General features: G+C 36.7%; 1 protein-coding gene across 1 annotated transcript in view; it reads right to left on the bottom strand.

Annotated features, from left to right (window-relative positions):
• Positions 1–6,477: 6,477 nt before the first annotated feature.
• KCNN4 (potassium calcium-activated channel subfamily N member 4) overlaps positions 6,478–15,490 on the bottom strand; it is a 191,901-nt gene continuing 182,888 nt past the window's right edge. The window contains exons 7-8 of the mRNA XM_053691216.1: positions 8,471–8,540; positions 6,478–6,964 (exon numbers count right to left, since the gene is read on the bottom strand). Coding sequence (XP_053547191.1) covers positions 6,818–6,964; positions 8,471–8,540 — 217 coding nt within the window. The 3' untranslated portion in view covers positions 6,478–6,817. The remainder of the gene's footprint in view (positions 6,965–8,470; positions 8,541–15,490) is intronic.

Genomic DNA, 15,490 nt, shown 5'->3' on the forward strand with positions numbered 1-15,490 from the left:
ACGTATACACATGTCTAAATATGTGTATACGTAAATATGTATACACGTATATATGTATACAAATATTTAGACATGTATATACACATTATAGCTCTTTCCATTCATAAACCTTGTCATATACCATATACCTTTTAACCCTTATAAAAAATGTATGAATATTTATATGAATAATTCTTATTATATAGTTTATATATGAGTGTAGCACTTTATTTTATGTATTTATGTTGTGTTTGGTGCACATTTATTTTTAGCCCTAACCCTTTATGCAAGGTCTTCAGTTCCGCTAAATCGATGAGCACAAATTTAGATAGCACTTGTCGGTACGCGTTTACTTTCAACTTGTTAAATGGGCACAAATTAGTACACTAATGTTTGTGTCCCACTTGTAATCTAGCCGTTAGTGTTTATGTATTAATGTATCCAGTCAAAAAGCTGAGTTAATTGTATTTACATTTGCTGCAGGAACATCCATTCAAATGGATTGGACTCTCTTCCACCCCTTATTCTGGGGGTTGATTTCTTCTGCTGTCTGTACTTTAAATAGCTATAGCCAATACTGCAGTATTTATATTTTTAGTATAGGAGAAAAAATCAACAGGTAAAACCAGCTATTTGTAAAGAATTTAATAAACTCTGGGAAGTGAAATGTGTATTTGGGAACATATTAAAGGAGATAACATTAAACTGCCCTTTAAATATCAGTTCGCCGTCCCAACAATTAGGATTATATACCTATGTTTTTCAATAAAAAATGATATTGTAATATAATAAAATTTTGTGTCATTTTTTTGTCACATTGTTCATCACTCTGTACAGGTTAAAAATGTTTACCCCAGTTGAAATGTAAACAATGTCCAAGATATTTTGGTTTATTTAGAAAGCTTTATTTCATCAATGAGAAAAGTACACATGTGCTATTGATGCTTACAAAATATACAAATTAACATTATATACAATAAACGATTGCATACAGGGGACGGCAGTAGTATAAACAAAATTTCTGTCTTTCTACAATACCAGATAATGACAATAAAATGCAAACAAGCCATCAATATCAGAACAAATTCTTCAGTAATTAATGGAATAGCAAAGTAATAAAACCCAGTTATTCCTACCTTGTCAGTTTAAAGGCATAACACCCTATATATATATATATATATATATATATATATATATATATATATATATAAATTAATATATTTTATAAGATTAGGCAAATGGGTCGTTCCATGTCAGAAAATGACATGCAAGCTGTCTCACCATTTTTTCCCCAAAACTTGGCTAATGCTTTCTATCACCCTTCCTACACAAAACCCCAAATTCTTTGATTTTTTTTTTAATTCTCGTGATATATATAGGCAATTACTTGTGATAAAGATAATGTAAAATCATCTTTGGAAAACTCTCCATTTATTGTATATTTTACCAGAAAATGTATCAAGCTGCATTTGCAGCTTTTGAGGCTTTGCAGTGCACGCTCGCATTAGCAAGTGATAAAAGGAAATAGTATGGCACTGAATAATATAGTAGTATAATGAATCAATTTTACTAACTTATTCCTGGCCCCCGCTGCCTGCTCCTTGTAATCAAATCAATGCAGGCTCCCAGTGGTAAGTAGTCCCAAAAGAGAACTCCACATGACTTAGATTAAAGCAGTGAATCGGCACTCGTATTTCAATTCACTGTTTGCATCCGACTTGACCGACAGCACTCAAGATAGACTGCATATGCACAGTTAATTTTCCTGACTTATCTCCTCAGACTGGTGCGTGCAAAAAGTTTAACATATGGAGCTGGTAGACATTTTATATGTCAATAAACTACAGCAAGGAGAATAAAGAGGGAGGGGGGTCGGGTATATTCCAGGTAGGAATATATTTAACTTGAATTCCAAGTTAATTTTGATAAAGTAAAAAAGTTAAACAATAATTTTTTTTTTCTTCATTATTATCAGGTAAAGAATGCAAAGCTACTATAAAACCTTCACCATCACTTTACGAAGCAAAAACTGCTTCTTTAGCAACTTCACAATCTCGGAAGTGGCGAGCTCGGGTCAATTAACATACTTTGCTTTCACACAATTGATCCCCCGAGAGCAATGGACGGCATTGCATAAGAGAGCACTTGTGCAAGATTAAATTACACCATGCAAGACTGCATTACAAGTTGTGATTGTCTACTTCAGAACTTGTCCACTTGCAACCGTGATACATTTTCCTTTGAGTTTCTGGAATTTGTTGGGGCTTTTTAAATCTATGATTGTGTAAATCTGTATAAACAAATCTCCATTTTCTGCAAATCTAGGCCTTAAAAATTCAGTAAAATACTGATAGTAACAACTTGTTTTTTTTCCCTGGCTACCATCCAATGGGTAGTTTGTGTGGCAGCAAAAACAACTTGTTACTCTTTTGCCTTCACTGTGAGGAAAAAAATGCTGAAAATCAAACTTTTGGGGGGGGGGGGGGGATTAATTCCTTGGTCCAAAAAAAGTCAATGTGGGACCAATTTTAAAAATGAAAATATATTAACCCCTTAAGGACTAAAATGTTTCCCAGTTTCCATTCTTAAAGTAATAGTAAGATTTACCATTGGAACAAATAAAGGGGACTTTCAGTCATGAAGTATAAAATACTTCATGCTGAAAGCTCTTTTATTTGTTTCAAGAGTTTGCCGCTCTGAGCTGCTCCGGCAGCCCACGGCAGAACGCTATTTGGCTTAGAGTTGACGATTCCACCTCGTAGCCAATAGCCTTGCGGGAAATCCGGCTTGGCCCCATCTGGTGCCGGATTTCACACACAGCTATTGGCTAAGAGGTGGAAACGTCACCTCTCAGCCAATTAGCGTTCTGCCATGGGCTGCCTGAGCAGCTCAGTGCGGGGATCGCTGCAAACAAATATAGAAGCTTTCAGTGTGAAGTATTTTATATTTCATGACTGAAAGTCCCCTTTATTTGTTCCCATGGTAAATCCTAGCATTTCTCAAACGCTAGCATTTACCATCACTTTAATTTATATTTTTGGCGTTTTTGTTCACTATCTTCACCTTAATTATTCTCTCTCTTGTTTAGTGCACCCATTCATATAATACACAATTTTTAACAGACAAACAGGCCTTTCTTATGGTACCCTATATGGGTACATAAAAACATAAATAAGAAACTGTGGCAAAAATGGAAAAACTAACCTTTTTGTAGTTTTCTTTATAAATATTTCTACATATATTGGGCAAGATTACAAGTTGAGTGCTATTTAGCGCTCCTACTCAAATGTAAACTTCGCTAGAACTTAGCCTTTTTCTGCAAATTAGGATCCATACATATTACAAAATGAAAGTAAAACCCGAAGCGTGCTAACTTGAGCATAAAAGAAAAAAACACTTATTGAGCACACGCTTACCCGACAGGAGTTAGTAATATTTCTCATTCCAATGTTCTTCACATACAGGACAATGTAAATATTTTGTTTTGAATACATATTTATATATATATATATATATATATATTAGCTGTACCAGTATATCTATTTCTATAGATTTATAGGTATAGATATACATTTTACATTAACATTATCGGATACTGTATATATAAATATATATATTTAATAATAAAAAAAAAATTCTATATAAAAGACATTGGAATGTAAAATATGCGTAACTCGCTTTGGGGTTTTGAGCTTTAGGCCTATCGCAGTGTTGTGTTAGCGTACATGAAAATGCAGTTGTCTTAAGGCGCGCTATTGAAATATTAAATGTTAAAAACAATAATTATTAAAAAATATTATAGATACTGTAAAAAATTCTAAATAAATCATAGAAAAAATTAATACATACATATTTATATATATATATATATATATATATATACTGTATATATATATATATATATGTGTATATATATATTTTTTTTTTATTTTACATTATCTATAATAATTTAGTAATTATTATTTTTAATACGCTATTGCCAAGGGTAGAAAATAAAATTTGAGGATAAAAAAAAATACTTTATTAAAATAGTAAAAAATAAATTTTATTAAAATAAATTTTTTGAAAAAAAAATATAAATTATACTTTATTATAATAAATGTAACCTTTTTTTACTGTGTGCACACTGGGTCGAAGGGGAGGGGCCAAAATGGCTTGTAATTTTTTACATTAGATCACTGTGACTGGCCATCAGTGATCATATGACCATGTGCCACTATGTTTTTAGCTTTTCTGGACTGCCTCACTTATGTGGCATCCAGTGATTGGCCACTGAGCCTGATAACAGCATGCATAATGCATTACAGCATGCTGGTAGGTATCCAGGCTGTTTTTGAAGTATGCAGTCACTGTGCCTGGCTTTCACAGTGATTGTATACACAGTAATAGTCAAACTTGACTGTTACTGCACTGTTGCCAGATGCCTTACATGCAGAAATACAGCAACAGCATAAGAGACATGCTGATCTCAGCGTGTCTCTTGTTATGGAGGCACCCCGATCAGAGCAGAAACAAGCATGCAATCACAAGGAAACGCTTTTCCTGTGATCGCTAGTCTAGGGTGGCCTCTGTACTTCTATTTCTGCATTGCCTCGCCACTGTCAGTGAGACCACCACTGTAAAAGCCCAGGACATCAACATCATACAGGTCCCTAAGGGCTAAATGTCCAGCGTCGTACAATAAGGAGTTGAACTAGGTAGCTGTTTATATAAGCTTTTAATAATAAAAAAAATGGTGAGACACAAAAAAATAAAAGTTGTTTCATATGGAAAGACCCAAATGTAAGACTGTTGGTGCCAAAATACATTACAAGATCAAATTCTAGATCGCTCTTCTTTTTAATCCTTTTTTTTTTTGGCAGCTGGATATCTATCAGGCTTCTGTTGTAGTTTCTAAAAATATAATATTCTAACTTTAACAGGTAAACAAAAGGTGCATATGCATACATATTATTGTCTTCAGTTACCAGTATCTCATGAATACCCAGTTCCATTGAGATAAAGGAAAGATTATAGACCTCTCGATTATTAAAAGGCTTTTGGAGGAAAATAAAGCAGCAAGTTGTGTATGTTGTTCTGATTATTATAGTTTTCTTAAGCTAGGGTGACCAGACGTCCCTGATTTTAGGATCGAGGAGACTGTCCCCGGAAAAAGTATGTCCCCGGAAATGTCCCCGGCTCCTTTTGAACTGTCCCCGGCTACTGTTGTACTGCAGCCAAGCGCTGGGAGGAAGTGATCATCCTGATAACGTCACTTCGTCCCAGAGTATGGCAGGCAATGCACAGGTCAGGAGGGAAGAGCTTGTGTATGTGTGTATATGTATGCGTGTGTGTGCATGTGTGTATATGTATGCGTGTGTGTGCATGTGTGTATATTAATGCTTGTGTGTGTGTGCGCATGTGTATATGTATGTTTGTATGTGCATGTGTGTATATGTATGCTTGTGTATGTATATATATATATATATATATATATATATATATATATGTATGTGCATGTGGGTATGTAGGCATGTGTGTATATGTATGCTTGTGTCTGTGTGTATGTGTGTGTATGTGTTTGTGTATATGCATGCTTATGTGTATGCATGCTTGTGTGTATATGTATGCTTGTGTGTGTATGTGTGCACATGTATGCTTGTGTGTGTATATGTATGCTTGTGTATATGTATGCTTGTGTGTGTGTATGTGTATATATCATATGCTTGTATGTGTGTGTGCATGTGTGTATATGTATATTTGGGTGGGTGTATATGTATGCTTGTATGTATGTGAGTATGTGTGTATTTGTATGCTGGTGTGTGTGAGTATATGTATGCTTGTGTGTTTGTGTGTGTGAGTATATGTATGCTTGTGTGTTTGTGTATGTGTATATATGTATGCTTGTGTGTTTGTGTATGTGTATATATGTATGCTTGTATGTGTGTGTGTATGTGCATGTGTGTATATGTATGCTTGTGTGTGTATGTGTATATATGTATGCTTGTGTGTGTGTGTGTATGTGCATGCATGTATATGTATGCTTGTGAGTGTGCATCTGTGTATATGTATGCTTGTGTGTATATGTATGCTTGTATGTGTATATGTATATATGTATGCTTGTGTGTGTGTATGTGCATGTGTGTAAATGTATGCTTGTGTGTATGTGCTTGTGTGTATATGTATGCTTGTGTGCATGTGCATGTGTGTAAATGTATGCTTGTGTATGTGTATATATGTATGCTTGTGTATGTGTATATATGTATGCGTGTGTGCATGTGTGTAAATGTATGCTTGTGTATGTGCATCTGTGTGTATGTATGCTTGTGTGTGTATGTGTATTAGTGTATTATATGTATGCTTGTGCATGTGTCTAAATGTATGCTTGTGTATGTGCATGTGTGTAAATGTATGCTTGTGTGTGTATGCGTGTATATGTATGCTTGGTGTATGTGTATATATGTAGGCTTGGGTGTGTATGTGAGAAATAACATATATATATATATATATATATATATATATATATATATATATATATATATCATACATTCACTCCATAAACCCATAAATACACTGCATATATAATTTGAGGAAAATATGCTAATAAAATAGTTTTTTACCATTTTCCAATAAAAACAAATGTCCCCGTATTTTATTTTAAAAATCTGGTCACCTTAAGCAGAACATAACAAGTGAAATTTATTAGCCCTTATAAGATGAGGTCTTTGAGCAGCCCTGAAAAATAATTTTTGTTAAACCCTTCAGACAATGAAGGACGATTTATATGGAAGACAACTCTTTGGTAGTTCATGTGCTGTGCGAACACTTAAGCTTTCTGATATCCCATTTTTGTTGCTAACTAGCTAGTAAGTTTTGAAGATTCTGTTGCTGCCATTATTAGTTGACTGATTTCATCAAGTTTCTTGTCCAGTTGGCTGATCTTCTTCTCCAGGGCCCGGTGAGAAGAGCTGAGATTTTCATCTAAGTCGTACATGATCATCTGCATCTAGGGAGTGAAATGTTTATCAGACTTTAAGATGTCAAAAGTAATTTTCTGATGTATTTTTCTCGTTGTGTTAATTATGTCAAAAAGAGCATAGGGATAAAAGCTTATAAATGTAACTTCCAATATTGGATTATGTCCCTTAAAGGGCTGTAATAGTTGCAAAATGATATGATCTTATTTGTTAGAGCATGTAATTTTAAGACTAGCAACTTTATTCCCTGTAAAAGGGTTTAACACACAGTAGAAGTACCACTCTGTACCTGCAGAGCACTGCTGGTCCAGAGCGGAAACTGCCACTGAACTAATTAGCAGCTCTAGTCACATGACTCTGCTGTGTAACTACTTCTGCTACTTTTGTATTTCTATTTTTTTCTTATAAAATGATTCTTTTGTTTATCATTGTCTCTTTAGAACAGGGGCGTCACTACAGAGATCTCAGGATCTCCATTGCTACCGGGCCCCGTCCTTTTAGAGGCCCCGCCTGCTGCTGCTCAAGCAGAATCAGATTTGGCAGATCCATTTGGCCAGCTAACTTCTGGGGCCTTAAACTCAATTTGCCCTTGTTCCCATCTTTATTTGGCCTGTGTACATATCAATTCTCCCAACAACCATAAGAGAGCTTATAGCTTATAAGTGAATGATGTGCAACTTAAAGGGATATTCCAACCAAAATTGCAATCCATGTGAATGTATGTCAGTTTTGAATAGAAGTATTTCTGTAATATACAGGTATTAGCAAAAATGCTTCTAACAAAAGCTATAGCTGTTTATAAAGTGTATTTAAGTATGCACCGTGCACCAGCATTTTAAACCCAGCACTTGCTCAGAGAACATAAGGTGCTTGTACCATCTGATAATGACTCAATGGGGTATATTTAACAAAGTGCGTGCGGACATGATACGATGTAGTGTATCATGTCCACTGCACATCGATAAATGCCGACAGCTTTTGTGAACTGCTGGTGCAATGTCACCCCCTGCAGAGGGAGTGTCAATTAACCCTATCGTATTCGATCAGGTTGATTTCTGTCCGCAGCCTCAGAGCAGGAGGACAAGTTACAGAGCTTGATAAATTGGCCCCCATGTGTTAATTGCTGACTTGATACAGGCCTCACTGGAGCACTGAGCAGCTGCAATATTTAAATGCTGGTGCACTGAGAATATCTAGCTATACTTCACATGCACGTGCAGAGAAAACTGTTATCACTGAAAGGGATAGTAAAGTCCAAATTAAACTTTCATGATTCAGATAGGGCATGTCATTTTAAACAATGTTCTAATTTATGTTTATCATCAAATTTGCTTTGTTCTCTTGTTATTCTTAGTTGAAAGCTAAACCTAGGTAGGCTCATATGCTAATTTCTAAGACCTTGAAGGCTGCCTCCGCATTTAACAGTTTTTCACAGTTAGAAGGTATTAGTTCATGTGTTTCATATAGATAACATTGTGCTAATGCACGTGAAGTTATTTAAGAGTCAACACTAATTCCCTGTTCCTCACACTTACCTTAGAAATATCCACCATTGCATTCACTTGGTCTTGTAGATTTTTATGCTTAATTCTCCTGCGGCGAAATCTGTAAGAGCATACAATCATATCATAGGGATAAGAAAGGTTACGATTGTACTATGGTCACATGATGGCCACACTAGAAAAAAATGTTAATATTCTGCTGCTTAATTTACAACCTAAATGCGCAACCCCATGTAATCTTATTAAGGTACCTTTAGCCCTTTGAGATTGTTCATTTTATCAGGGGTTTTTCATAGCAATCCCTCATCAGAGAAAATAAGTAGAACAGTATTTTAAACCTAAGATTACGTAAAGGGACATCAAACCCTTTGATTTTATGTAATAAATGTACCAGACTCCGTTTTCAAAATTCCGCTAATTGCACAAACCAGCTATTTAATTTGCAGCAGTTGCAGGTTACAGAAATTGTTTGTTGGCATTTTTAAGGAGAATGGGACGATTACAATTTTAGATTAAACCAAGCAGTGTTTACTGTCCTCCTGTTTTCATCAAATGACAACTTCCTTAGAGGTGATCATTGCCAGACAGATCTTTGACTGGCTATCATCTCTTCCAGTCAATGGCGTCAATTTATAAATTGCCGAGCGGACATGATTCGCTGTAGCTAATCATGTCCGCCCGACATCGCTAAATGGCGACAGCATACACTGTCTTGTGAAATGCTTGTGCGATGTCGCCCCTGCACATTCACGGCCAATCGGCCGCTAGAAGGGGGTGTCAATCATCCAGATCGTATTGGGATGATTGCAGTCTGCCACCTAAAAGGTGGTGAACAGGTTAAAGGGATACTAAACCCACATTTTTTATTTCATGATTCAGATAGAGCATGCAATTTTAAGCAACTTTCTAATTTACTCCTATTATAATGTTTTCTTCGTTCCCTTGCTATCTTTGTTTAAAAGCAGGAATGTAAAGCTTAGCAGCCGGCACATTTTAGGTTCAGTTCAGCATCATGGATAGCGCTTGCTTATTGGTGGCTGACATTTAGCCACCAATAAGCAAGCATAACCCAGGTTATCAACCAAAAAAGGGTTGGCTCCTATGCATTACATTCCTGCTTTTTAAATAAAACAATCAGAAAAACATAATTTATGCTTACCTGATAAATTAAATTCTTTCATGGTGGCGAGAGTCCATGATCCGTTACATATGGGATATACATTCCTACCACTAGGAGGAGGCAAAGTTTCCCAAAACCCAAGAGCCCTATCACGCCCCTCCCACCTCACACATACCTTAGTTTAACTTATAGCCAAGTGCTGAGGTTTAAGAAGAGCCAAAATTTAGGAGCAGGGGAAAATGATGTGCTTAAAACAAAAGAAACCCTAAAATAGAATGGGGGCTGATTCTCGCCACCATGAAATAAATGAGTCTACGATCCATTACATATGGGAACTAATACCCAAGCTGTGAAGGTCCACGAGTAACAATAAAGGAAAGGATTGAAAAAAAACTGCTTTTTTTTTGCTGAGAAATTAAATTCATAACCCAAAAGAAATTATATCTTTTATGACAGATTTAAAACATTGACACAATCATCAAACTGAGACAACTGCCGAAGGACCTTTCTACCAAAGGCTGCTTCAGAGGATGCAAAAACATCAAAATGGTAAACATTAGTAAAGGTATGCAAAGAAGACCAAGTGGCTGCTTTGCAAATGTGATCAGCTTAATCCTCTTTCTTGAAAGCCCAAGAAGTATCTACTGATGTAGTAGAATGAGCTTTAATTATCTGATGCGGATGCTGACCCACCTCCACATAAGCTCTGTGAATCAAAAGTTTTAACCAAGAGGCTAAAAATACAGCAGAGGCCTTCTGACCTTTCCTAGGGCAAGAATAAAACAGACTAGAAGTTTGTCTAAAATCCTTAGTAGCATCAACATAATATTTCAATGCTCTAACAACATCCAAAAAATGTAAAGAAGCATTTATTGGATCAGGACACAAGGAGGGAACAACAATCTCCCTACTAATGCTGTGAGAGGAAACAGATTTAGTCAAAAATTTAAATGTATTCTGTAAAACAGCCTTATCCTTATTAAATATCAAATATGGAGACTCCCAAGAGAGACAATTCAGAAACTCTTCTAGCAGAATAGATTAAAAAAAGAAACACTTTCCATTAAAGTAATTTAATATCCAATTTATGCATAGGGGCCAATTTATCAAATGTCTGGCGGACATGATCCGCTGTAGCAATCAAGTCCGCTAGACATCGATAAATGCTGACAGCATACAATGTCAGCATTTATCTTTGCACAAGCAGTTCTGGTGAACTGCTTGTGCAATGCTGCTCCCCTACCGCTAGCAGGGGGTATCAGTCAACCCGATCGTATGAGATCGGGTGGATTGATGTCCGCAGCGTCAGAAGCAGTCGACGAGTTAAGGAGCAGCGGTTTTAAGACTGCTGCTTCTTAACTCCTGTTTCTGGCAAGCCTGAATGTGATAAATCGGCCCCATTGGTTCAAAAGGAGGAGTCTGCAAAACCCCTAACACTAGGTTAAGACTCCAAGGAGGAGAAATAGGCTTAATAACAGGTTTAATTCAGACTAGCAATCTTCCTGTAAAATAATACAGAAAGAGCAGAAATGTGTCTTTTCAGAGAACTGACAGATAAACCCTTATCTAAACCATCCTGTAAAAACTGAGGAATCATTGGAATTGTAAAAGAATGGCAGGAAAAATGATCGTCAATACACCAATAAATGTAAGTTTTCCCAACTTTGTGATAAATGTTCCTAGAAACAGGCTTAAGAGCCTGAATCAGAGTGTAATCACAGAATCTGAGAATCCTCTATGACTTTGAACTAAGCGTTCAATTTACATGCCATCAAGTTTAGAGACTTTAGATCTGGATGTAAGCAAGGACATTGAGACAGTAATTCTGACCTTATAGGAAGAGGCCAAGATGGAGAACTAGACATTCGAACCTGATCTGCATACCAAATCCTGTGAGGCCACGCTTTGTCAATCAGGATTACAAATGACTGTTCTAATTTTATCTTGGAAATAAGTATGGAAAGTAGAACTAGAAAAGGAAACAGATAAGCAGGCTGGAAGGACCAACGAACTACTAAAGCATCCACTACTTCTGCCTGAGGATCCCTGGACCTTGCAAAGTACCTGGGAAGTTTGTTGTTCAAACAAGAGGCCATCAGATCTATTACTGGTAGGCCCCATAAATCCACAATCATATGGAACACATCCTGATGAAGAAATCACTCTCCTGGATGTAGAGACTCATGACTGAGAAAGTCTGCCTCCCAATTGTAGACTCCTGGCTTGTGAATCACAGTTATTAGGCAAAAATTGACATCTGCCCAAGAGAGAATTTGCGACACCTTTATCATGGCCAGGGAACTGTGAGTTCCCTTTTCATAATTGACATAAGCTACTGCTGTAACTTTGTCTGTCTGGAAATGGGGATAGGACTCCTTTTTAACAGAGGCCAAGCCTTAAGGGCCTTGTAAAGTGCACAGAGTTCTAAAATATTGATTGGTAACCTCGCCTCCCGAGGATCCCAAACCCCTTGTGCTGTTAGAGCCCCCCAAACAGCTCCCTAACCAGAAAGACTTGCATCTATAGTGATCACAAACCAGGTAGGACAAGCAAAAGAAGCCCCCTGAATAATAGACTGATGATTCAGCCACCAAGTTTGAGATTGGTGTGTGCTGGAATCTAAAAATATATTTTGAGATAACTGGGTATAATCCCTGCACCAATGTCGTAGCATATAGCAAATGGAATTGCATCTGAAGCTGCAGTCATGAGGCCTAGTACTTACATACACAGAGCCACTGAAGGGAATGATAGAGCCTGAAGGTTCAGATAAGATGATATACATTTTATTCGCCCCTGTTCTGTTAGGGAAAGAGTCATGGACACTGAATCTATTTGGAAACCTAAAAAGGTAACCTTTGTCTGAGGAATCAAGAAACTCTTTGGTAAATTCATCCTCCAACCATGTCTTCGAAGTAACAACAATAGTTGTTTTGTGTTAAATTCTGCTAAAGGAAAAGACTGAGCTAGTACCAAGATATTGTCCAGGTGAGGAAATACTGCAATACCCTGAGCTCTGATTACAAACAAACGGGCACCCAGGACCTTGGTAAGTATGCTTGGAGCTGTAGCTAGACTTAATGGAAGACAACAAACTGATAATGATTTTCCTTAAAATCAAATCTCAGAAACTGGTGATATTGAGTGAATTGGGATGTGGAGGTAAATCCTTTTAATCTATTGTGGACATAAAGTGACCTTGTTGAATAAAAGGCAGAATAGTCCTGTTAGTTTCCATTTTGAAAGATGGAAGAGATTTGAATAAAATCCCAACAATTACTCCCATATCTTCCAGATCTGAGACAGATTGAAGAAAAGCTAGAGCTTTTATTGGATGTTTTGGAACATGGGACAGAAAAAACCTTCCTGTGGGAGGCATTTTTCTGAATCCAATTAGATATCCCTGAGAAACAATGTTTTGAACCCAGGAATCTGGGACAGATTGAAACCAAGCCTCCTGAAAGAGGTTTAATCTGCTCCCTACCAGTAATACTGGATTAGGGGCCATACCTTCATGCGTTTTGGAGTCTGGAACAGATTTCTTGTTCTGTTTGGATTTGTTCCAATTTGTTTTGGGTCTCCTGACTGAGCCAAATGAGTTGTGTTTAGCTGAGGAGTCAGTTTTCTGTTCTCTATTCAGACGAAAGGAATGAAAACGATTAGGGGCTTTAAATTTTCCTTTTGACTTCTTGTCTTGAGGAAGAAAAGCTCCTTTACCTCCAATAATAGTACAGATAATAGAATCCAACTCAGACCCAAATAATTTCTTTCCTTGAAAGGAGAGAGACAGTAATCTAGATTTAGACACAATGTCAGCATTCCAGGATTTGGGCTACAGGGCACTCCTGGTAAGAATATGCTTTTGATATTGATTTTCATAATATCAAATATTGCATCACAAATAAAATTATTTGCGCTCTGAAGTAAATTCAATTGATTAGAACTTTCAGGGTCAGTAGAAAACTGCTGTGTAACACTGGCTAATCAGTAAGTAGAAGCAGTAGCTACATCAACGAAAAATATAGCTGGTCTGAGTATATATCCAGTATGTAGAAAAGCCCTTCTTAGAAAAGATTCTAGTTTTCCGTTTAATGTTCTTTAAAGGAAGTAATGTCTTCTAAAGGGATAGTAGTATGTTTAGCTACAGTGGAAATGGCTACATCTACTTTGGGAACTGTTTCCTATAATTTAGTACCAGGTAAAGGATATCATTTTTAAACCTTGTAGGACTAAAAAACACACCTGTCTTAGACCATTCCTTAGCAGTCCTACCAGAGACAGCATCAGGTATAGGGAAAATCTCAGGGAGATTAACAACAGTTTAATACACTGAATTTAAACGATAACAAGTTCTATCATCAGAAGGTTTCGAATCTTCATCCCCTAAAGTGACCAAGACCTCCTTTAAAAGAGAATGAATGTGTTCAATTTTAAATAAAAAGGAGGAATTATCAGGTTCTACGTCAAATGAGGGAGCCTAACTTTCAGAGGAAACCTCATTGTCCAAAGGTACTTGAGTATTCTTTGAATCAGGACATACATTACTTGTAGAAGGTAAAACTTGAACTGACCTGTTTAGCTTATTTGAAGGCGGTAGAGCAGCTAATGACTTCGTTGTAGCGACGGTTCTGACATTTTTCATTGCTGGAGGTACTTCATCTGCATCTTCCTGTAATGAACAGTAGGTGCATTAGTACACATAGAAACATTATTAGATTGATCAGTATGCGATAACAAATCTGAACATAAGTCACATAAATTAGCTGAAGAAGGTACTTCATTTGTTTTACAATAAGCACACTTAATATTGGTAGAAAGGAGTTCAGGAGACTCAGTTTCTAGGGTAAATTTAGGAACAAATTTGTGCTATAGTAACCCCTATAGGTAAGCTCTTTGAGGAAAGGAAAACCTATGCCCTCTCTATATAGCTTTATATGGACATTAAAGGGCAAAGCATGTTCATCCTAGCTAAGCAGTAAATATCAGTGCACATGAAAAAAATTTAGTCTTTTATAATGTAACTAACGCGCCATTAACCGACATGCGAATATCCAAGAGACATGCACTAATCCGACATGCATATAATAACACACAGACGTGCGTGAACTAGCGCACCGACGTGCTCTATTCTGATGAATCAACTTAACCTGTCTATGAGGCTATGATTAGATGTGCGCTAAACCAACATGCGTTGCACTAACCTGATGTGTATTAGGGTGCGCTAACTTGACGAGTGTGTTTAAGCACCGGAATCCGGCATGCGTAAACTAAAGCATGCCTAAAAAAATTGCGTGGAAAAAAAACAAGGGGAATAGTGAGTATCTGTCATAGTGCCAAATATACACATACAGTATACATATATAGATACACTTTTAATTAGGGTTGCACCGATACCGATACTAGTATCGGTATTGGTGCCGATACCAAGTATTTGCATGAGTACTTGTACTCATGCAAATGCACCGATACTTAAACCGATACCTCCACTTCCTACCCATATGCCATCTTGTGGCATTTTTCAAACTGCATCTTCCCATTTCATTTTAAGCTGGAGTGAAGACTTAACTAAAAATTGTTTACTTCTGTTTTGCCAATACAAATTGCTGTTATTTGTATTATTGTACGTTTGGGAGCAGTGCTCTAAAAGCTGCTACTATACAGCTGGAATCCTACCTGAGAGAAATCACTATCTCATTCTCTGGCTAAAATGACCCAAAAAGTGAAAGACTGTTCAGCTTAGCGTCAAACGTCCTTACTGATAGCAGAAACAGACTTATAGCTGAACATGCAGAGATGCTTCTGTTCCTTAATAAGAACTTGCCACTAACTTTTGAAAAAATATTCTAATTGCTATAGTGCCTGTTATACTGCTAGTTCTCATCTTGAACAATTATGCTCAACATATACTGTACTCTGAGGAACATCCTTAGCCA

Source organism: Bombina bombina, chromosome 8 (genome assembly GCF_027579735.1).
Source record: "Bombina bombina isolate aBomBom1 chromosome 8, aBomBom1.pri, whole genome shotgun sequence".
Lineage (NCBI taxonomy): Eukaryota > Metazoa > Chordata > Amphibia > Anura > Bombinatoridae > Bombina > Bombina bombina.